The sequence below is a fragment of the Engystomops pustulosus genome, chromosome 6 (genome assembly GCF_040894005.1).
Source record: "Engystomops pustulosus chromosome 6, aEngPut4.maternal, whole genome shotgun sequence".
In the NCBI taxonomy this organism is placed as follows: domain Eukaryota; kingdom Metazoa; phylum Chordata; class Amphibia; order Anura; family Leptodactylidae; genus Engystomops; species Engystomops pustulosus.
Genome location: NC_092416.1, coordinates 36,154,555 through 36,178,079, shown reverse-complemented (window position 1 = coordinate 36,178,079; position 23,525 = coordinate 36,154,555). Strand labels below are relative to the sequence as shown.

General features: G+C 40.3%; 1 protein-coding gene across 5 annotated transcripts in view; it reads right to left on the bottom strand.

Annotated features, from left to right (window-relative positions):
• The window catches only part of DSCAML1 (DS cell adhesion molecule like 1), a 161,246-nt gene that overhangs the window by 117,809 nt on the left and 19,912 nt on the right, over positions 1-23,525 (bottom strand). For all 5 annotated transcript variants that reach the window (XM_072155711.1, XM_072155707.1, XM_072155708.1 and 2 more), the window contains exons 2-3: positions 17,049-17,366; positions 8,214-8,360 (exon numbers count right to left, since the gene is read on the bottom strand). In XM_072155711.1, the coding sequence (XP_072011812.1) occupies positions 8,214-8,360; positions 17,049-17,366 (465 nt within the window). The remainder of the gene's footprint in view (positions 1-8,213; positions 8,361-17,048; positions 17,367-23,525) is intronic.

Below are 23,525 nucleotides of genomic sequence, written 5' to 3'. Positions count from 1 at the left end.
TTTTAATCAATACTTGGATTACTATGAGTAAATTAGGAATATATAAACAACTGGACGCTACCTATTTAGGGGCGTTTCCCTGCACAGTTTGATATTGTCCAATCAGGGCTAACTTAAGAGGGGCACGCCTCCGATGAAGGGAAAGATAACACCCAGGAGGAACAATACAGAGTTATATTATAAGAAAAAAATACTCCATGAATATTTAAAGGAAATCTACCATCAAAATCAAGCATGTGAAACCAGGGACACTTACTCATAGATCTAGGCACTGTGACTGTGGTAATCTTCTTATATTTGTTATCCTATGGCTTCCCACCTTCTAAAACCAATGTTTAAAATTATGCTAATGAGAAGGGCTCATGGGGCAGCTCAGAGCTGCTGATGTACATACAGGTGTATGTATCAGAGACAGGGGGAGTACAGATATCTTGTATCACTGACATTAGTACTGAGACTACTGACATCTGCGGATGATCTCATGTACCCAGCCTGTACACCACCAACTCTCAACCTGTAATGAGGCCAAATCATTAACATAATAAAGAGAAGAAGAGAAAAAACTGGCATTAAACCTAATATATATTCATCATCCTGAGACACCAAACTGGGATCCCGATCAAGACAGAAAAGTCTGGAAAGAAAATTTGGAAAAGAGCGATTACCACCAACGATTGTACATGCAAGCCACCATGCAATACCCAGGAACATGAGATGATGAGATTGTACATAGTGTCCTATCTGCAAGTACCATGTTATAGAGCAGAAGCTAAGTACATTTTGCGCCGCATTTAACTGGGGTTTTTGGCGCACGCGTTCGGATTTTGGTGCAATTGCACCTACTTTCATGCAACTCAAATTGGGGGGGCGTGGCCATCAGACAACCCGACGGATTCGGACTATGCGCATGATTTAAAATCAAATTGTTTTAGCAAGACAATGCTCTCATATACGGAAAAGCGACAGATGCAGGAACTCAGGCACATGAGCTACGTGAATCGCGCCGGACTTCATCTTCGTCGGACCATCCAGATCGGGGATCGCGACAGCTAAGTAAATGTGCCCCATCTGAGCAGATAGTACTATCTGCAGGAAGCATTGTATAGATCAGGAGACGGTGTGCATATTGCACAGTGTCCTATCTGCCGGCAGCATTTTATAGAGCAGGAGCAGCTAATCAGATTGTACATAGTGCCCTATCTGCTGGCAGCATTTTATAGAGCAGGAGCAGCTAAGCAGATTGTTCATAGTGTTCTTCTGCAGGAAGCATGCTATAGAGCAGGAGGGGGTGAGCAAATTGTCCTATCTGCAGGCAGCATGTTATAGAGCATAAGGAGCTGAGCAGATTGTACATAGTGTCCTATCTGCAGGAAGCATTGTATAGAACAGGAGAAGCTGTGCAGATTGTACATATTGTCCTATCTGCAGGCAGCATGTTATAGAACAGGAGGAGCTGAGCAGACTGTACATAGTGTCCTATCTGCAGGCAGCATGTTATAGAGCAGGAGGAGCTGAGCAGATTGTACATATTGTCCTATCTGCAGGCAGCATGTTATAGAGCAGGAGGAGCTGAGCAGATTGTACATATTGTCCTATCTGCAGGCAGAATGTTATAGAGCAGGATGCTCTGAGCATATTGTATATAGTTTTATGGGGAAAGATAACCTTTATTTATAAAAAGAGACATTTTATTTATAATGGAAGATAGTGAGCCGTGGGTCTTTTTGGCCGGTCAGTCATGCTACAAAAACCTGTTGAAATATATCATGTACAATCTTTTGCAGACTTTGATGTTGGGATATTGAGGTTCTCAGTGCACCTTACTTTTGCCATAATGAGCGTGTGTATTCATCTAGTATGTATGGGTATCTCTATGTCACTGAGAGTCAGGACAACCCATGCTTACAGTATAACATTTTACCAAAAATTCACATTTTTGGCTGATTTTCCTTAACCCTTCTTTTGCTGGCAGCAGTGTAAATTTGTAAATGTTCTGGGCAAACATGGATAAGTTTATCACCTGTCTTTTTTTCCTCTGGCTGTGGTTGTATCTTTCTCTTACTGCTTGTTTTTCTCTTTCTCCCACTTTGCCATTTCTTACAGACTTATAATATTCTCTCACATCTCTCCATCAATCACGGCGCTCGGTCCCAGCGCCCCCCGTTCCTTGCTTTGTTCCCTCCTCCTCTCTCCTCTCCCTCCTTTCTATGCACGGCTCACAACTTCATCTGAATATCTGAATTAACACAGAAAATGAAAACATCTCGCACCTTCTCTTCCGGTTTCCATGGTGATGAGATAAGAATCACGCCAGGCCTCACAGGGAGGATTGCTGAACGCTTGATAATTCTCCCCCCCCCCCCCACCCCAAAGCCCAATATACCCCGACCCTAAATTCAGCACCCTATATCAGGGTCATAAGGGGTCAGTCCAAAAAAAAATCTCTCTCTTCGCTCTTATCCGGTCTCTCTCGGGACACAGACTTCATGTGTGTTAATCATATTCAAAGCCTTATTATACTTTATTATTCATAACCTGAAGTAAATATTGCTCTAAAATATCCCATTGTTGTCTCCTTTCCCTCTATTCTGAGTAAATTATTAGTAATCCCATTGATTAACTTTTTTTAGGGTCTTTGGTTAATAATAATTCCTTTATTTATATAGCGCACACAGATTACGCAGCGCTGCACAGATCTTTTCAAATCAGTCCCTGTCCCCAATTGGGCTCAGTCTAAACAACCTACCAGTATGTTTTTGGAGTGTGGGAGGAAACCGGAGGACCCGGAGGAAACCCACGCAAACACGGAGAGAACATACAAACTCTTTGCAGATGTTGACCCGGGTGAGATTCAAACCCAGGACCCCAGCGCTGCAAGACAGAAGTGCTACTCTGGTTGGGATTTATTATACACTTGACTAGTTTTTTACGCCCCTCCTGGCTGCCGTAAATCTGAGTTTCTGGGGCACGCGCCTAATTCATTATTAGGTGTCCATTAGGAGAGAGGAGATGCGTCAGTCTTGATAAATATTCCGCTAATGTGTCCACTTCGTCGACACAGAACCATAAATATATATGTATATAAAGTATATAAATATGTATATACTGTATATATATATATATATATATATATATATATATATATATATATATATATATATATGTTTCTATTCACAACGTTAGAGGTACAAGGTGGATTTACCCATATAGTAACCCAAAACATTTCTTGGACCCCACAGTTAAAGAAGGACCCACACTGATACCCCAAAAACGCTATGGCATAGCAGAAGGCAATGCACCCCATGTTCTATAGCAGTGAAATGCATTAGGGGCCCCAAAACATAACTTTGTCCCAAAAACTACCAAATAGACATCAAAATATTCCCTGTGTATATCTCTCACACACCCACAGGCTTTTATGTAACCAGGGGTTTCTAAAGGAGTGTCCTTGTACCAAAAGTTGGCCTGTAAGTGATCTGGTCAAGTTAAAAATACAATCCAGTCTATGGTCTGAATGATATAGAGCAGAAGGAGCTGAAGAGATTGATATACTCCATTGTGGGAAAAGATTCAGTAAAAGTTGTCCTTTATTTAATTATATTTCTGGGGTTAGAGTCCAGTGGGCAGTTCTATGACAAATGAATCAGTGTAATACTGGGGTTCTTTGGGCCCACTAATAATTAGAACATAATAGCCACCCAATTGGATTATCTTCTCCTTGTCCTTTGGGGTCCAGTATTGTGTTAGACCTTGGACCCACCGGAGGATCCTTTGATTCTCTGGTGGGCCAGTCCAACACTTACCACACATTGGAACCTGAATGTTTCTCCATACAACACTGGCTGCAGATGAAATGTGATGTGATCCCTTTAAAAAATATTATTCACCTACTCACAATCTGAAAATGTCAATGTGTCAAGTCATTATTCCTTAGTCATCAGGACAATATTTCTTATTCTTTCACATTTTCCACTGTATAATGTGCATGGCAATGCTCAGCAGAATGCCTGCAAAATATTAACCTACTGCTATCCCAAAAAACGGCCCAAACCTACTAACTGATATAAGTGGACAGAGGTGTTATATATGTGATCTATCTGCTGAGGGTCATAGTATATATACTGCTATAGATAGATGTCGGGTGGGCATCCCTCCCCCCCTGGCGCCAGCTAGGAGACATGTCTGTACCTGTGCAGGTGCTGCGCTAATTATAGCCTCATCGCTAGCATTACCAGTAATAGTATTAGTCTGTAATAGTCTTATAATTAGCTGTGCACCTGTATATAGCAAGGGGAGGTATCCCATCTGGGCGTCTGGAGGGTCTATGGGATTTCGCTGGATCCCAGAGCATCGCTGCACCCGTACTTCATGTTAACAAGTAAAAGCAGTTAAGTAATGGTTTGGGTCTATTACAAGATTTTGGTGACACATATGGGGCTATACAGCACACAACTTATTCGCACTGGATAGTATCTCATATCACCCCAAAATTAAAGGAGTAAGTTAGGGTACCCTGTCCACACCCAAATAGTGGTAGTATTCCCCTCATTTGTTCATTCCTATCATGCAACTAGTCACATGGTGGTGCAACTAGTTACATCTCAGGTTCGGCGGTCACTATTCTCTATTGTTGAGTCTTCCACCGAACAGCTCAATGATAGTGGCTTCTGGTAAGTAAAGCCGTCAAAGGTCTCTCACCAATTAAGGAAGTGGGGTGGAGGGGGTTCCAAAAAATTGAGTGAGACACTGCTTTGATGACTCCGCTTAGCAAAAGCAACCATGACCATTTGGATTGTGGAAAATAGTGTGACTATAAGACCTGTAATGATGTTACTACCTTCATGTGATCATGAAGGGTCAAGCTCAGCAGTGTGAGGAGGAGTGGTCACTGCAGGACCTGTAATGATGTCACATCCATGTCTCCTTGAGGGGAAAATCTTAGCAGTGTAAAGATTTCATATCCATGTCTCTATGAGGGGAGAAGCTCAGCAGTGTGAGGAAAAGTGGTCACTGCAGGACCTGTAATGATTTCATATCCATGTCTCTATGAGGGGAGAAGCTCAGCAGTGTGAGGAAAAGTGGTCACTGCAGGACCTGTAATGATGTCACATCTATGTCTTCAGGAGGGGAAAAGCTCAGCAGTGTGAGGAGCAGTGATCACTGCTGGACCTGTAATGATGTCAAATCTATGTCTCCATGAAGGGAGAAGCTTAGCGGTGTGAGGAGTGGTGACTGCAGGACCTGTAGTGATGTCACATCCATGTCTTCATGGGGGGAGAAGCTCAGCAGTGTGAGGAGCAGTGATCACTGTAGGACCTGTAGTGATGTCACATCCATGTCTCCATGACGGGAGAAGCTCCGCAGTGTGAGAAGCAGTGATCACTGCAGGACCTGTAATGATGTCACATTTATGTCTCCATGAGGGGAAAAGTTCAGCAATATGAGGAGTGGTGACTGCAGGACCTGTAGTGATGTCACATCCATGTCTCTATGAAGGGAGAAGCTCAGCAGTGTGAGGAGCAGTGGTCACTGCAGGACCTGTAGTGATGTCACATCCATGTCTCTATGAAGGGAGAAGCTCAGCAGTGTGAGGAGGAGTGGTCACTGCAGGACCTGTAATGATGTTACATCTATGTCTCCATGAGGGGAGAAGCTCAGCAGTGTGAGGAGCAGTGATCACTGCAGGACCTGTAATGATGTCACATCAATGTCTCCACAAGGGGAGAAGCTCAGCAGTGTTCCATTTTGTTCAATTGAAGGACTTAAGAACTTTCTAGGTAACGGATGGTCATGTTATCAAGAATTGTGATACTATTCTAAATATCCATATCAAATATCAAACTCCCATATATTGTATGGCCTTGTATATAGTGATTGCATAGGATGAACTAGTGTTGTGCTGCTTTTGAAAAGGAATCAAGTAGCCTAAACCTCTATAAAAAGTATAGGAAACTCAATCTAGAATTATCTAAGAGCAATGCGGATGTCACATCCCATCAGTGGCGGGCCGGAGCGATGTGACGATAGATTTCCATTTTTATGGTCCTCAAGCATAATTGAAAAGTCAATTGCTACTTTATTTTTTTTCAATCTGGGTCAAATAAAATAAATTAAATTTGTACAGTGAAGTGTTCTCCAGTAATTTGTTGTATATAAAAGAGAAGAGGATTATAGGAAATGCGACCATTTTTAGCTCAGACAGATGGAATACAGTTCAGAACATTTCATGTCAAAAATAGGATCTTGAGAAATCTTTGACAAGAAAACTACAGGGCTCCATGGTAATCAAAGCCTCATCTAGTGGAATTACATGGGGCCGGGGTGTAGCCTTACACCATCGAAGAAGAATTACTTAAAGGTAACCTGTCACCTAACAGAACTTATCCTTTTAAGCATTCCCACTTTTATGTTAAAACTCGCCTGTTTTACCTATATCTAAAATCTCCTCCATAGTCATTTTCATCAGGGTTGTGCTTCTGTCTGCTACATAACCAGAGATAAAGGCAGTTAAAGACATTGTTGGACATTTTTTTCTGCAGCTAAAGATCTAATTCCCAACTATGTCTTTAAATGCTGGTAACTCCAGTTCTGTTGCACAACCCCGATGTGATTTTCATCTTTAAAATGGCACCAAAAGCATGGTTCTAACTGCTAAAGACACCAAGATAGGGGCATCTGAAGTGACACTTCCCCTGATGCCTCTAAACTTGACTCATCTAAGGCTAAATATAACTCTTCTCTGCTCATTTTCACACAACTTTGGGCAAGCTTTTAACAGATAATTTGGCAAGGTTTTACATAAAAGAGGACATTTTAGAAAGGACATTTCACACGCCATATAAAGGGACTAGTTCTTTAGAGGGGTAAAATCTGGATATAGGTTTCCTGTAACAAAATTCTTTATTAGATGCACTCTTCTAGTACTGAATATTTCATCCCTTTGACCAAAATTCTCAGTGCTCTTTAAAGGGGTTGTCCAGTTTTCAAAAATAAATGAAAAGGATCTGCAAATGTTATAAAAAAAAACACTACTCAACCCTTCAATTCAACATAAATGTAGTAAAGATCCTTCCCCGCTGATTTGTGCATAAACCAGTATGTGACCCCTGCAGTCCATTAGTGGCCTAGGTGGTCAAGTGCCAAATTTTTCCCCAACACAACTCAGCACTAAGTGGTGATGGGAGTATTTTGGCAAAGGACCTCTAAGGCGACTGATCGGGAAGCGTGTAAAAAAAGAATGGCAGATAAAACCATAGCATAAAGTAGTAAATTTTTGTCTTTTTTGGTATTTGTTTTGTAAAATTTACATCCTTTACAGAAACTGGGTCATTTTAACATTTTGAATCTCAATGATACACCATTAGTAAGCTTACAGCCATTGAAGAACACACTGGCCAATAGAACCATCTTAAAGGGGTTTTTGCACTATTGCCACTTATCCCTTATACACCGGATAGAGGATATGTTCCAGATCGTTGAGTTTCCGACCAAAGGAAAATGGGGGTTTTTAAGTGCTCCCTCCTTGTGCCCCATGTAAATGCTTAGGGGAATGATCAGACCCACAATGGTCAAAGACGTATCCCCTTCCCTTTTGTTTGTAGACACACGTCAGTAATAAGATAACTCTATATTCATCCCAAGTTGTGACTTAAGAGGATCTATAGTGTTTCAAAAAGACATTTCCCTCATCATCTACATGGACTTTTGGCTGGATGGTTTCATGACTTATCCCCAATTCTGACCGAATCATCAACCTGGAGAACCAATCATCAGAAATCACCGGACCAGGAAACTTCGTTTTTTGTTCTTTGGTTGAAAGCCGATGCTACAGTATCTCCTCCATTTCAAGGTCTAATGCACAGCGTGCTTATAGATGTTCCTCTGCGTTGTGACACATGGTTATTGGAGTTACTGTCACCTTCTTGTCATCGTAAACCAGTCTGGCCATTTGCTGACCTCTCTCAAGGTCTCTCGTGTGCAAATCTAATCCTTTGTAAACTCTGGGCCCTCTGTTGTTGTAAATCAGGAAATTTCTGAGATACACGAATCACTGAAATCTCATTTGTTTCCGAATTTTTGACTGGTTTCAGTTGTTCTCGAAGGAGACAGTCCAGATACATCACATAGAGCAAATACAGATTATACTCAACTTGAACCTTCCAAACAAGAATCCAACATTTGTAAATGATTGACTATAATGCGGAATGACATACCTGATATGAGGGATACAGTATCCTTCTCCCAGGACACAACACTGACATACTCCTGCACGGAGGGTTGGGTGAGGCACTTGAATACAGCCGCACTTCCACGCATGGCGCTCTGGTCCTCCACACGCACTGTGTACGGCTCCCTGAAAACTGAGGTACAGAAATGATGTCACTCTTAGTGTTATAAAGTGGAGATTTTGGAATGCATTTTCTAGTTATATACACTAAGGCTTAGTGGTTTACATGGGTGGTTACCATAATGATTGTCTCTGGCAGTCCCATAGAACGTGAGATGGGGCCCAGTGGTAGAAAGAGATGTTATGTGTAATGTAACTGTGTAAAGTATAAAAACTTTTGCCTAACTATGCACTAAACAAAAAAGCAATTCTTGAATATTCTAATTAGCTAATTAGAGGTGTTTTGCTTACTTGAAGAGGTTTTGCATTATCCCCCCAGGCTACCCTCCTTTTTTCATGTTGTCTGGTAACCATGAGAAACTGTATAGAACAGTTGAACATTTGAAGAGATGACTGGAGGCTTGTTTGGATGGGCTATAGAAGAGGAGTAAAAGAAAATAGGACCTGGAGGGATGTCACAAGGATGTGACTCATCACATGCTTCAGGTCGTCCAGTTACATAAATGCTTTCCTGATTCATGTGAAAGGCCTTAGGACCTGGAGGGAAGTCGCAATAATGTGACTCATCACTTGCTTCAGGTTGTCCAGTTACATACATGCTGTCCTGATTTATGTGAAAGGTCTTAGGACCTGGAGGGATGTCACAAGGATGTGACTCATCACATGTTTCAGGTCGTCCAATTAAAAAACATGCTGTCCTGATTCATATGAATGCCCTAAGTGCTCTGGCCTCACTGCCCTTAGCTGCTGTCGCAACCAGGAAGTGCCGCCCACTTCAGAAATAGCTAATATGATTTTATAAGATAAATATACCGGGCTATATCTTAGGATAGTAAGAAGCCAGCAGCATGGTACAGGTCTTGTTGGAATTGTTGAAAAAGGTTCTCTCCATCTGTAACTTTATGCTTTAAACATTTATCCTCCCTTGAATATATGAACCATTGTAGACTAGTATAGGGATGTTCTACCCATACATCCATCAATACAGCACCCCTTAGGACCTTGATGATAAAACAAAATAAAATAACCCCTTTATTGTTGATACATCATCCTACAAGCAGTTGGTATCTCCCTCTTATTCTGGTTACTGGAACTCAACTGTGTCCCATAAACGTCATGGGCACCATTGTGATGACATTTCTAGATAAAAGAAATGACTGATCTCTGTATCTACATGCTTTTTTTTTACTGTTGAGTGAAAGAAGACTAGAGAGAACTGACAAAGCCAGAAGCAATGTTCTGTAAAGTCTATGTCAGCCAAAGCAGGACAACCAGCTATGTGAAAGTGTTACACAGACTTTACTACAGTACAGTATAGTTAGACTATTCAGAAAGTAACAACACTTTGAATTTAGAAAGCAATAAATAGTTAACAAACTGTGAAAAGTTCTCTATGTATATACCTTATGTGTAAATATCCCTAATCAATATCTAATATACAAGCCCATAGTATACTTAATATCTCTATGACACTTTTAGTCTAACATGTATTGTGGATCAAGAATAATGTGATCCAGTAGTGGATTGTAATACAGTATAGATGGTTTGGGAAGTAAACCAGTGCCCATGCCTGCTAGGGGGCTGATGGCCACCCAAACCACCCACCAAATGTTATAAGGGCATTCACCCATGAAATCCTCATACATCTGTTCCTGCTCTCAATACACGTGTACACTAGAGCCATTTCATGACCTTTGATGGTCCTCCAAAGGTCCTGAAACCGCAGATTGAAAGCAGGCAGGATGGACACATCCTCCATTCCCCTAGAAGCAGAAAGTAGCAACACTTTGAAAAAGTTGATAAAATATGCAAGTTGTGATAAGTGCAAGTTGTCCATATATATAATTTATGTGTAAATATTCCTAAGAAATTTGATGTAACAACAATTATTTCAATGGAACAGCTCTTAAAAGTGCTAAGATATACAGTATACACGCCCATAGACCATAATACTCTAAGTATCAATGAAGACCTTTTAGTCTAACATTTTTTGAGGGGTCAAGAATAATGTGATCTGTGTATCTAGATGCTTTTTTTACTATTGAAGAAAAGAAAAATACCAAGAGAGAGAGAGAAATGACCAATGTTCTGTCAATTTCAGGACAGCCAGCTATGTGAAAGTGTTACACAGACTCTACTACAGTATAGTAAGACTATTCATAAAATGTAATAACACTTCAAATTAAGGAAGCAATAAATAGTCATTTGTTAGTTAGAAAAGTTGTCCACGAATATAGCTTATGCGCAAATATTTCTATGAAAGCTGGGTGATATAAAACAACAATTATTTCAATGGAACAGCTGTTAAAGTGCTGGGGTATTTAAAATACAATCTCATATGCCACAATACTTTAAATATAACTGTAACCCTTTAAGTCCAACATTTTTGGGGGATAAAGAATAATGTGATCTGTGTATCTATATAAATATATATTTTTTTTTACTATTGAAGGAAACAAGAAGACCAGAAAAAAATGACTCTATATCACTGTATATCTTTGTCAGAAGCAGCAGGACAGCCAGCTATGTGAAAGCGTTACACGACTCTACAACAGTATAGCTAAACTGTTCAGAAAGTAACATATTTTTGAATTTAGAAATAATGAATAATAAATAGAGATGAGCGAGCGCTCATTATTCGAGACAAACTTTTGCCGATGCTCGAGTGTTCGTCTCGAATAACGAACCCCATTGAAGTCAATGGGAGACTCGAGCATTTTTTACTGAAAGAACACATTGAAAGAACACTGAAGAACACATTGCAGATGTTTCTGTACGTCTGCTAACTGGAAACATTTGCAATGTGTTCTTCACACATAATGTTCTTCACATACTATTGTGAAGAACACCGTTCTGCACGCGTGTCTTCAGATAAGTTAGCAGATGTTCGGAACATCTGCAATGTGTTCTTCACTGTGTTTTTCACTTAAATGATCCTGTGTCCACTGTGTTCACTGTTTTCATTGTATTCTTCACTGTTCTTCACTGTGTTTTCTTAAGTAAATGCTCGTTCTCGAGCGGGCAAAGTACTCGTCTGAGCAACAAGCCGTTTCGAGTACGCTAATACTCAAACGAGCATCAAGCTCGGACAAGTATACTCGCTCATCTCTAATAATAAAGTGTGCAACGGTGTCCATGTATAGAACTGATGTGTAAAAATTGTGGTGAGATGTTATAGAACAACAATTATTTTATATATTTTTTTTTTACAATTGTAGGAAAGAAGAGAAATGACTGTAAGTCACTCTATATCTATGTCAGAAGCAGCAGGACACAGGCTCTACAACAGTATAGTCACATCATTCATGATTTAGAATTTAGGAAAAAATGAATAGTAAACACAATGTGCAATGGTGTCCTTGTATACAAATTATGTTTAAATATCACTAAAAAATTGGGTGAGATGTTATAGTACAATGATTCTTTCATATTGCTTTGATGTCTAATATACAAGCCCACATACCATAATACACTACATATCTCTGTGACAGTTTTAGTCCAACATATTTTGGGGATCAAGATTAATGTGATCTGTGTATCAAGATGCTTTTTTTTTTTTTTTACTATTGTAGGAATGAAGACTAAAAAGAAATGATTGTATGTCACTCTATATCTATGTCAGAAGCAGCAGGACAGCCAGCTATGTGAAAGCGCTACACAGACTCTACAACAGTATAGTCACATCATTCATAATTTAGGAAAAAATGAATAGTAAACACAATGTGCAAAGGTGTCCATGTATACAAATTATGTGTAAATATCCCTAAAAATTTGGGTGAGATGTTATAGTACAACGATTATTTCATATTGTTTAGATATCTAATATACAAGCCCGCATGCCATAATACTCTAAATATTACTAAAGATCAAGAACCTTGCACTGAGAATAACTAAATATTTAAAGTTGACTTTCATTGTAACATGTTTTAGATGTGTATGTGCATATCATGGTTACCTCTTATTTTCTATGTCACAAAAACGGAGTCCTGCTCCACTCATTTCCACGATACAGATACATGTAAAACTTATCACATGATCAATAAACCTTTCTCTGCAAACTATAATATTCAGGCTATAATAGATCCATTCTGCTTGCCGCAAGCATATTGAATAACAATTACGAGTGTGCAGGACTAAAGACCTTGAGAAGAATAACCAGCGCTCTCGTGTACGCTCAATCTCCCTATGATCAATTCTAAGATTACGGTTTCAATTTCTGAAAACAATGGGGAATGTATCTCCCAAGTCATCAAGCGCAATATTATAAGCTATATACACATGTACGCCGCTTTATTTTCTTGTTCTTCGTCTTTTTTTGTTGGCTGGAGCTGTCCATGGTCCTGATTATAGAGCGATAGCAGGGAGCTATTCATAATGAAGTCATGTGTGCGGCTGCTTTATAATGTACTTTGTAGTTTAGATTATGTGGTGATTCACTATATCCCAGGCCTCATACAGACTGGTGTATTATAGAAATGTTTAACTATCTGTAGTCTGTATGGAACACTCAGCAGCTCAGTGGTTGTGTTGAGCTAAAATGAAAGAACAATGGGGACGTTAGCACAATAGGGACCATAGTGCCATTAGAAAGCATAGAAGAAGGTTCACAGGATTTTGGAGGTCCCTCAGCCGATTTCCGCTTTGGGCCGAATTGCCACGGCAATTTTGGCACACGTGATCGGATTTTGGCGCATCAGGGCGACAGAAATGGGGGGGGGGGTGGCCCGTCGCAAAACCTGACAGATTTGGACAAACCGCAGAATTTAAAAACAGAATTGTGTCACAAGATCAAGCACTCACATGCACCAGGAAGAAGCAGATGAACTCCGGCGGACCTCGGGGCAGAAGCGACGGATGCAGGAACACGGGCACACAAGCTTAGTGAATCGCGGCAGACCCAAATCCTCGGCAGACAACGCACCCTGGGATCGCGACAGGACCGGGTAAGTAAATCTGCCCCTAAGTGTGCATGTGTTCTGAATTGGGAAAGTGGAGTGGACCTCTTTCAGAATCTTTTTCTTCTTATCCCATAATCACAAACAGATCAAACGTGTTAGAACAAACTGACAATCCAATCCTTTTCTCTCAGTCTCTTACAAATTAGATGTGATTAGATTCCAGTTTGTCAGGATGTGCCGCGCTGAACAATAGGTACTACAAGAAGTTCTCACACCATGTCCCAAAATATCCCTTTAACTCAAAAATTCCAAAAACAATTGACCTCCAATGAGAGCATAAAATTCCTTCTACGGTCATATGATACTAGAAAAAGCAGATGCCCGAATGTTAAAATTAATTACATTTATAGTAACATTTTTCAGTTACTTTAGTGTTAATTCATGTTACCTGATGTAAATAATGTGAGTATTATTATGATTTCCAAAATGCTATCATCTTAAACTATAAAAAAACGTGTACAAAACACAAATAAAAATTCAATCAAAAATGTTGTGGCATAAAATATCTCAAACTTAGATAAAGTCAAGAAAATGTTGATATTTCAAGTATAGTAATGTCTGAGTAGCATAGTAGTAACCATAGGACCATCAACCAATTACAGATGCTACTTTTTCTTATAGCAAACTTTAACAGGGTAAGTATAAGACCCTATAGCAGTGGTCCTCAACCTGTGGGTCGTGACCCCAGCAGGGGTCAAACGACCAAAACACAGGGGTCGCCTAAAGCCTTTGGAGCCAGAATTTTATTGTGTTTTTACTGCAAACTGCATGGTTTGGGGTCACCACAACATGAATAACTGTATTGCGGGGTCACAGCATTACAACGGATGAGAACCACTGCCCTATAGGGTCACCCATATTATACTTCCCCTGTTAAAGGGAATCTGTCATCAGGTTTTTTTACCTTCATACCTAATGACAGGTTCCTAAAGTAGTCTTCAAATGGTATACAAGGATGATTTTATCTTAAAAATACATACCGTAGCTTATGTTCCCATAAAATATAGTTTTAAAAAGTAGCTTGCACCCTACCAGAACACTCACCCGAGTCACAAGGTACGTCTCCTATCTTCAGTGAGTCACTAAGTGACTTAGCCAATGCATCTGGCAGCTCCCTCTTCCCCCCTCCCTTCTACTGATGTCATCTTCTCTCAAATGGCTACAGTCACACTTGTGTACTCTGCTCCTGAAATGCCTAGCACTGATCGGATCCCTCTCCACTGCTCACACACAAGCCAAGAGCAGAGTGAACAAGCACGGCTCTAGCAATCCAAGAGAAGATGGCATCAGCAGAAGGGAGGGGGGAAGAGGGATCTGCCAGATACGTTGGACGAGTCAATCAGTGACTCACTGAAGATAGAAGACGTACCCCGAGACTTGGGTGAATGTTCTGGCTGGGTGCCAGCTACTTTTTAAATCTACATTTTATGGGAATATAAGTTATCAATTCTTAAGATAAAAGCTGCTTTGTAAACCATTACAAGTTCCCTGCAGGAACCTGTCATTATGTTTAAATGTGATAAATTGATGACAGGATCCCTTTAAAGTTTGCCAGGAGCCATGAGTCATGTGACTCCCAGGCAGCAGAATTCAGGACTTCCTGCGTCTTGCTGGTTTCCAGCGGATGGAGGTGGCCATGAGGTCATCACTGTATACACGCCCCTTCTGTTGTAACCACTCCCATATCAGGGGAGGGAGAGGCAGCCCATGTGTGCCTGTCCTCAGTTTCCCACACATCCAGCTTCTTTCTCCATACTTCATGTCATGTACATTTAGCAAGCAGGGTAAGGAAGTGGATGTTGCAAAGTAGAGGAAAAATGCATGAGGAGACCGAGACTACAGGCACACACAGGCTACAGCTTCCCCCTCCCTGGGACTCAACACACACTACTAGCAGGGAGCCAGGTGATGTGAAATAAAGTTTTATAAAGTACTGAAATGATTCAGAATATGTCACGGTATATGTCACATGGAGAACAACTACTAATAAAAGAAAAAAACTTTTTTTCCATTTAATTACTAGTGAAATCTAACTCTGAATTAATGAAAACATTTCATTACCTAAGATTATAACAGAATGAATGGAAATATTTAATAACATCATGTCATCTGATAGTCAGATGTTGACGTTTCGGGGTTTCTATGCAAATCTTTGTTTTGTATTTAAAGAGAACTTGTCACCGTTACAATCGATGTCATATTAAAGTATATTATGATCATTTATTCTAAAATGTTGCTGTAGAAGGAATAAGAGGGTTACCCTCCGTCATTATAGGAGTCTAAAGACTGGAGCTTCCGTAAGGACTTTGACCAATTAGGTTCATTGTTAAAATAAGACATGATGGACCAATCCGCTGTCAGTAAACAGTGAAGACCAGAAAATGATGCGTTTATTTTAATAATTGTTGAAAGGCTACAGGATAAAATTACTGCACAAAGAAATTATTTTGTGAATCAGTGCTCTGTAAATAACTAGCTAAGATTTTCAAGGGTCACTAACTTTTTGAGAAACTTCAATAGAACACCAGGATGTAAGAAACTATGTAAGATATCATAAGAGAAAAATGCTTCTTTCTCTACTTCAGGCTCATTTCCTCCTCCCCCATCAATCCTAAACTGACATTCATTACCAAATCTGAAAAATTACGCTATGGTCTTACAAAATGTACCAAAACTAACAGAGCTATCACATGACATGTGCCCAGAGATGTCTATGTAAAAGGGAGGATGGAGGGGCTGTGAAAAAAGATAAGTAGACACAGAGGCAGACAGATGCTGCTGTAGCTGATGGTAGGTTTCTATCTCACCCCAAGTGCTTATTCACATATATACTGTACGTTAGTTTGCAATAGCTTTCTATATGGTTCTGTTAATGTTTATGGGTGAGAAAGAGAGGGATTTTAGAGCATAATCTACTGTATTATTAATGTGTTGTCAATGGGGGAAATCATAGCAGCAAGTCTCCACTCGCCAGCCCAAGGATGATAGAGGGGAAAAGGTGCAAACTGGTACAAAATACAGAATGCATGTTATATAATCACAACAAATAGAGGTTTTCCCATGCACATAACTATGAAATCTTATCCTGACAAGTCATCCAAATACTGACGTGTGCCCGCCATATCGTAGTACGGCAGGCACACGGTGGCGCCGGGGAGAGGAGGAGCGGGTAAGCGCTGCTCACCCCCGCCCCTCTCCATAGAGGAACATTGCGCATGGCGCTGTATTTCGAGAAAAGATAGGAAAGGGGTACGAAATGGTACTGTACCGCTCCTGTAAGTTGCCATGCGTATATACGCCGGCCGTAAATTCGTCCCACATACGTGTGTGTGAGTGCAGCCTTAGAGTAAACGCTTAAGAGGATCCACGGGATGGGTGGTGATTGCCTGATTGATGGAAGCAGGGGCACACATCCTCCATTCTTTAGTGTGTCAGATCGTATGCTGGGGCCCCCTGACACTGCAGGCCCCATAGCAGCTACTATGGCTGCTACCGCTGTGGTTATGCCCCTAATGCTGCGACCCCAACTTGAGGTTTTGGGTCCTGTGGCCTCCAAATAGTGGGTTCATGCATTTATAATAGAATTGACTTGGCACAAGGGTAGACAAAGGATTATATGGCATTTTTTTATTTATGCAATTCTGACTACTACGGTAGTATGCCAGAGGTACAATAAGTCTGTTATCCACAAAACCATAGTACGAAACATCCTTGAGACTAAGGACGTTAAAGATGCCACTTACCAGCTTTGACGCGGATGTTTGGACTCCGGATTTTTCCAGCGGAGTTCTCTGCTGTACAGAAATAGTCATTATCATGTATAAAGCTATTGAAAGCGGACTGAGAAAAGGGGTACAGCTGGAGTGTGCCGTTGGCGTGGACGTGCCTAATATGCGGCACATCATAAATGTCATCTCCAGTCCCCAGGTACCATCGGAGGGTGGCGCTGGGCGATCCAGCTGCAGGGCAGGGGATGAACACCCCCACAGTGCTGGAGAATGTGATCTGCAGCAAAGATGTGTTCACAAAGTATAAACTGGTGCTGGCATCCTCAGAGCAAGCTGCGGAGAGAAGAAAAACACTTATTAGTATTTATGAATTCATAAGAAACATAGACAATTTTTATATATGTCCCAATGCTAACCAGATGATCAGAATATTTATTTATTTATGTGCCTGGTTCTGTGATGCACCTTTGTTTTGATGCTTCCGGACCTTACAGTTCTCTGCCTGTAGAAGTATTACAGCTACACACTGTATATTAGTAAGTGATACATGTTACTAAACACAAAGCATTTGCACAATTAATGTAGATGTGAAAATACTAAGCAAAAAAAAATCTGAAGAAGGATCTGACTACTGGAATCAGGGGCGTAACTACAGGGTTAACAGCCATAGCAGCTGCTATGGGGCCCACAGTGTCATGGGGCCCCGGCATCTGTGGTATTGAGTGTGTATTGGATGTGTATATGCTGATAGTGTGTGTATATACTGTATTTGTATGTGTGTGTACCCTGTATGTCTGTATATGTATGGTAATGCATGTATGTGTGTATTTAATTTATGTGTGTATATGTGATGTGTATATGCTGTATGTATGTAAATATGTTGTATATATACTTTGTATAATTGTAATATAAATATGTATAGTTTTTTTTAAGGGGAAAGGGAGGCCCCATTCAAAAGTCTGCTATGGGGCACTCCCGCTCCTCATTCCCCAGACTGGTATTCCACACAATGACCAATTTAAAGCTGCCTTGTATTGCAAACCTTCTGTATTGCTATGAGTTTTTGGTATGAGCCAATCAATGGAACGGAAGACAAATTTGGCTTGTGGCTTCACAGTCCTCATGTTGTAGTTAATGTTTACTATTTTGTTGTCTTATTTGTTTCAGGCATGACTAATAAAGTTGTATATTTGATATATTGTCCCCTTTTGGTTTGTTATGTTGTGTTTATATGTATCAAGTAAGGAGAATATTGTTGTTATTTATAACATGTTCTTTGTTAGTGTTCTGTTGTAGACAGAAGCAAAAGTATCCAGTTCTGGTTGTACCGAGTTCTTATTCTGCATATCACTATGGATTTTACTATTACTAGTCTAAAGTCATCCTTTAGGACTGGTCTAACACAAAAGTAGTAAAATATACTACTCCTTGCTCACTTGTTCTGTGTTGTCGATAAGAAAGCTATTCCTATATTCTCACTACTACTACCAACAGAGCTATACATAACGCTTACTCTGTGTAAGTATTGTATGTAAATGAGCTCTCCTTTAGAAGAATGAAACAAGCAAAAAAGGCATCCAGCTACTATAATTTACTACTTTCTGGTGGGTTGTTAATTTTCATAATGTTTCCTATAGAGAAAGTCTATAAGTAAATGTATGTTCCCCAAATGGATCTCTTCAATAAGAACCAGCACCACTACCCCCAACCACTGACCAAGACCAACAAGGTATTTATAAGAAGCAATGGGATGGTTTTTCCCACCTCTGCATCCACAGCCTTTCTCAAGTGTTCTCTTATTTTAGAGTAGGTCTTGTGATGGACCATACCATTGAGCGCTTTTTATGTGGCACACTGCACCGTTTTATAGGCTCCGGTGGGAGAGCATGATCTTGGGATTTTGACATCAACCCGGATGAATTATCTTACCTCACCTACTAACAAACTGTACTCTAAATGCTGGAGCCATGTACACCGCAATTTCCTAAGGGATCAATAAAGCTTTATTGTATTGTATTATTGTATTGTATTGTATTGTATTGTTGTATTGTATTATTGTATTGTATTATTGTATTGTATTGTATAAACTTTGCAGAATAAATTAGTTCGGTGACTAATGTGACGAATGTGATGAGTAACACTGTTTCTACTCATTGGAGCAAATGTATCAAACTTTTTGCTTGCCCTTTTGTTATTTTTTGTGACTTTTCATGGTGCATGTGCTCGTTTTTTGCCTTTTTTTCGCGGCCGGGGCAGTCTCCCTTCAAAGTTTGTCATTGTCTAATTTTCTGGAGTGTTCCCTGATTAATTACGTTTTTAAAAAGTTTCAAAAAAGTCGCAAATTTTGGCATCAATCTAAGGTCGACCCTGACCAGGCGTAGAAATTAGCTCAGAGCTGATTGCAACTTTTGGAGACATTTTGCAACTTTTGTTTTAATAAGTTGCAAATTCACTAAAGGCCAAACGCCACATAAGGAAAAACCTGACAAAAAGATGCATCTGACAAGCAGAAAAAAACCCCAGATGGACGGACAAAGCAAGACTTATATACATGTAACACATTAGGAATTCTTCAAAGTTATTTTCTCCCAGCTCTCATCTCCAGAGTCTCTGACTGCGTCTCACAGCTCCTCCTCCCTCAGAGTGACTCTCTTGTTGATAGCAATACAAAATTTAGCAGAAATTGAAGAGTACAGGCAGTCCCCAGGTTACGTACAAGATTGGTTCTGTAGGTTTGTTCTTAAGTTGAATTTGTATGTAAGTCGGAACTGTATACTTTATAATTGTAGCTCCAGGCAGAATTTTTTGGGTCTGTATGATTATTGGACTTTAAACATGTTGGATTGTCATTAGAACCAGGATTAACAATAAATCTTCATTACAGACGCCTGTGATAACTGTTATAGCTGTTTATTGTAGCCTAGGACTAAAGTACAGTAAATTACCAAAATCCGGAGGGCCGTTTGTAACTAGGGGTCGTCTGTAAGTTGGGTGTTCTTAAGAAGGGGAGTGCCTGTATATGCACATTAGAAAGTAGGAAGGGCAGATGATAAGAACCAAAAGTAACTGGAGAAAATGCCAGAAAAAGGCACTTACAAAGTTCCTTGTTTTCACTTGTTCTATTGATTTATGTAAAGTTTGTTGAAAACTTTGTGACCATTTAATATAGGTCAGATGAGATCAATGGGGTCGAGACTCCCCTGCTGATCTGTTGTTTCAGGACACTGAACGTTTAAGTGCTGGGCTTTGGACTGCTGCCGATCTCATATTGATGACCTATCCTTGGGACAGGCCAGGACGCAGGACAAGTATTCACGTCCTAATTAGCTTGTACTTTGCAAATTAGGACAAGTATGAGGAGAGATCTCTGGACAGGGCAGTTTAACCCTTTAACTGCTGCAATTATGGAGCGATCGAAGGAAATAGAGGAAAAAAGAATCCCCAATACCTTCGCAACAGGATGGGTGTCTGCAAGCTATGGAAGTCTATTAAACTGAGCCTGAGGCTGGGTCTAATAGGCAGACTGTCCGTGAAAAACTTCAGTGGGGGAGATTTATCATAAGTCTCTTAGAGCAGAACTGTTCTGGTTCCGCATGGCAACCAATCAGAGCCCAGCTTTCATTTCCCCACAGCTGATTATAAAATTAAATTTGAGCTCTGATTGGTTTCCTTTGGCAACTAGAACAGTTTTAAACTTCTGAAATACACCTTTAAAAGCAACAAAAATATCTGGATATTTTAATAAAAAATGTAATAAAATAAACACCTAAAAAATTGCCCATTTCCCCATAAATCATTATACTTTGTGTAAAACATTAATGATAATAATAGAAAAGTGCTCTGCCCTAAAGGCCATTTTAGGCCCTGTCCTTAAGGGAATACATTTCGCAAATACACCTTTAGGAGCAACAAATATATATGGATATTTTAATATCTGACTTTTAGGCATATTCATGTGTAATGGGGGATACAGATGTAATAAAAAGATGAATGTCTTCATCCGATCCAGCTATGCCGAGGAACTGAACTTTGATACCATCTTCATTTTTCATGAACCAATGTATAGATGAACTAGGTAAGAAATAAAATGCTCGGCCTCCTCTGCTAATGTGCCCAGGGGGCCACTTGCTGCTGACTTGGTAGAAGTGACTTTAATTGGATGTAAGTGTGGAGGGCGCTTGCACTCCTGTACACCCTGTGAATTTGCCATGTATTCTGGAAGGATAGCACAAAGAACGGAACTACGGATCACCGCTCACATGCCTCTCTGTAGGTGGATGTTTGCGCTCGCCCATGCATGTACAATGTGCAGACATTGTCCTTGTTAATGAGCCATTATAGAGAAGACTAATTTTAAGATACCGTAATATAAAGCCATACAAATTATTTTGTGGGTATTGAGGGCACAGAAGACGCCGAGCATCATGTTTCCATGGCTACTAAATTATTGTACATAAAATATTATCATGAAGAACAATGCAAACAATGCAATTAAAGCAGCACTTCATGAATTGTATGTATTGGGGATATAAAACAGCAGGAACCATCAAAAAATCAGTGCAGGAGAAAGGAATGTAACAACTTGTACCATCAAGTCACAAAAAAGGAATGAAAAAGTCCTTCCCGGTAGGAAATCTGTCCGTGAAACAGCAAGAGCACGTCCCATGACATCTTTCCAGAAGAAAGAATGGAACACAATGTCCAAACAAGATATCAATCCAGAAGATAGGGATGGAAAAGTACATCCCAGCAAGATACTAGTCCAAGGAACAGCATGAGCATGTCCCAGGAAAATATCAGTCCAAAAGTAAGGAATGTAACAGCATGTGACACCAGGAAACCAGCCCAAAAGAAAGAATTGAAAAGAACATCCCAGTTATATCAGTCCATGAAAGAGCATGAGCATCCAGAATCCAGTAGAAAGGAATGGAACAACATGAACCATCAAGAAATCTGTCCAGAAGAAAGGATTGGAAAAGTACATCCCAGCAAAATGTCTGTCCATGAAACAGCAAAAGCATGTCCCAAGACATTGGTCTAGGAAAAAGGAATGGAACAGCCGGGGCCATCAAGTGAAGAATAATGGAATGGAAAAGTACATCCCATCAAGACTTCAGCCAACAACCATCATGAAACTGCATGGGCACATCCCAAGACATCATTCCAGCAGAAAGGTACAAAACGGCTTGTCCCAGTATCACATTTGTCTAGAGTAAAGGACTGCAACAGTCTGTGCTATAAATACATCAGTCCAGAATAACATCAAGTACATCCCATGAAGACATTAGCCAACAGCCATCATGAAACAGCATGAGCATGTTCCATGAAGACGTCCATCCAGTAGAAAGGAATGGAGCAACATGTGCCATCAAGACATCGGTCCAGAAGTAATCCAGTCCAGGGAGACATCCATCCATAAAACACCAAGAGTATGCCCTAAGACAGTGATGGCGAACCTTTTAGGGACCGAGTGCCGAAACTATAAGCAAAAGCCACATATTGTTCACAAAGAGCCAAATGCCAATTTAAAGTAACAGGTTTGAAACGTATTGGCATCCTGAGGACACCAATACAGGAGAAAGAAGGAGAATTTGTATTATTGTAGTTTCCCTCTAAAGTCCCCTTAACAGGATGAATCACAGATCCAGAGTAGGGGCTACAATGATAATCAAGCTCTGTCCACACCTCCTTGATTCAGGTCTTGATTCCTGAATGGAGACCTTTGTGCTGGGTGATGGCCTGGGTGCCCAAAGAGAGGGCTCTGAGTGCCACCTCTATCATCCAAGCCATAGGTTTGCCACCACTGTCCTAAGACATCAGTCCCGAAGAAAGGAATAGAACAACCTCTGCCATCAAGGCAGCATGTTTCTCAGGCTATTCTATTATAGCAAAGTTTTCATGAAGGTTTTTTTACAACCCAATGTTGTGGATATATGGTGGGGTCTAAATCTCTAGACCTCATCCAATAAACAGACGTACCGATCCTTCAATATTTTTCTAGTATTACAAGTAACTGGAACTATAGGTCAGCCATGGCACTTTATTTTGCTGACTGATGGGGGTCTCTGAGGTAGGACCCCTACCAGTGATACAGTGATGGCATTGGTTTGGGCAGTATTAGTATACTTTGTAAGAGTAGCTCATCCACAATATAGAAACAATGAACATCCTGGACTCATCTGGAACAAGAAGGAAGTCTACAAAAATGCCACATGTCTACGTGTACAGTATATAATCTACACACCCTGGGTCTACATTGTGTTTGCTCTGAACATCTGTCAGGTGTAACAAGATAAGAAGGGTTAATTATTAGAGATTATAACCCTTGGCTCCCTGTTGTTAGGTATGAATCTCGTGGGAACATATTTAGTTCACACTTGCCAAATGTTGAACCGATGAGGATTGGAACAAAATCCTTATTGATCAGTAATAAGGGTGTGCAGAATAATGACAAGTGAGTGATATTTCCTCTGAATACTACAAACATGGCTG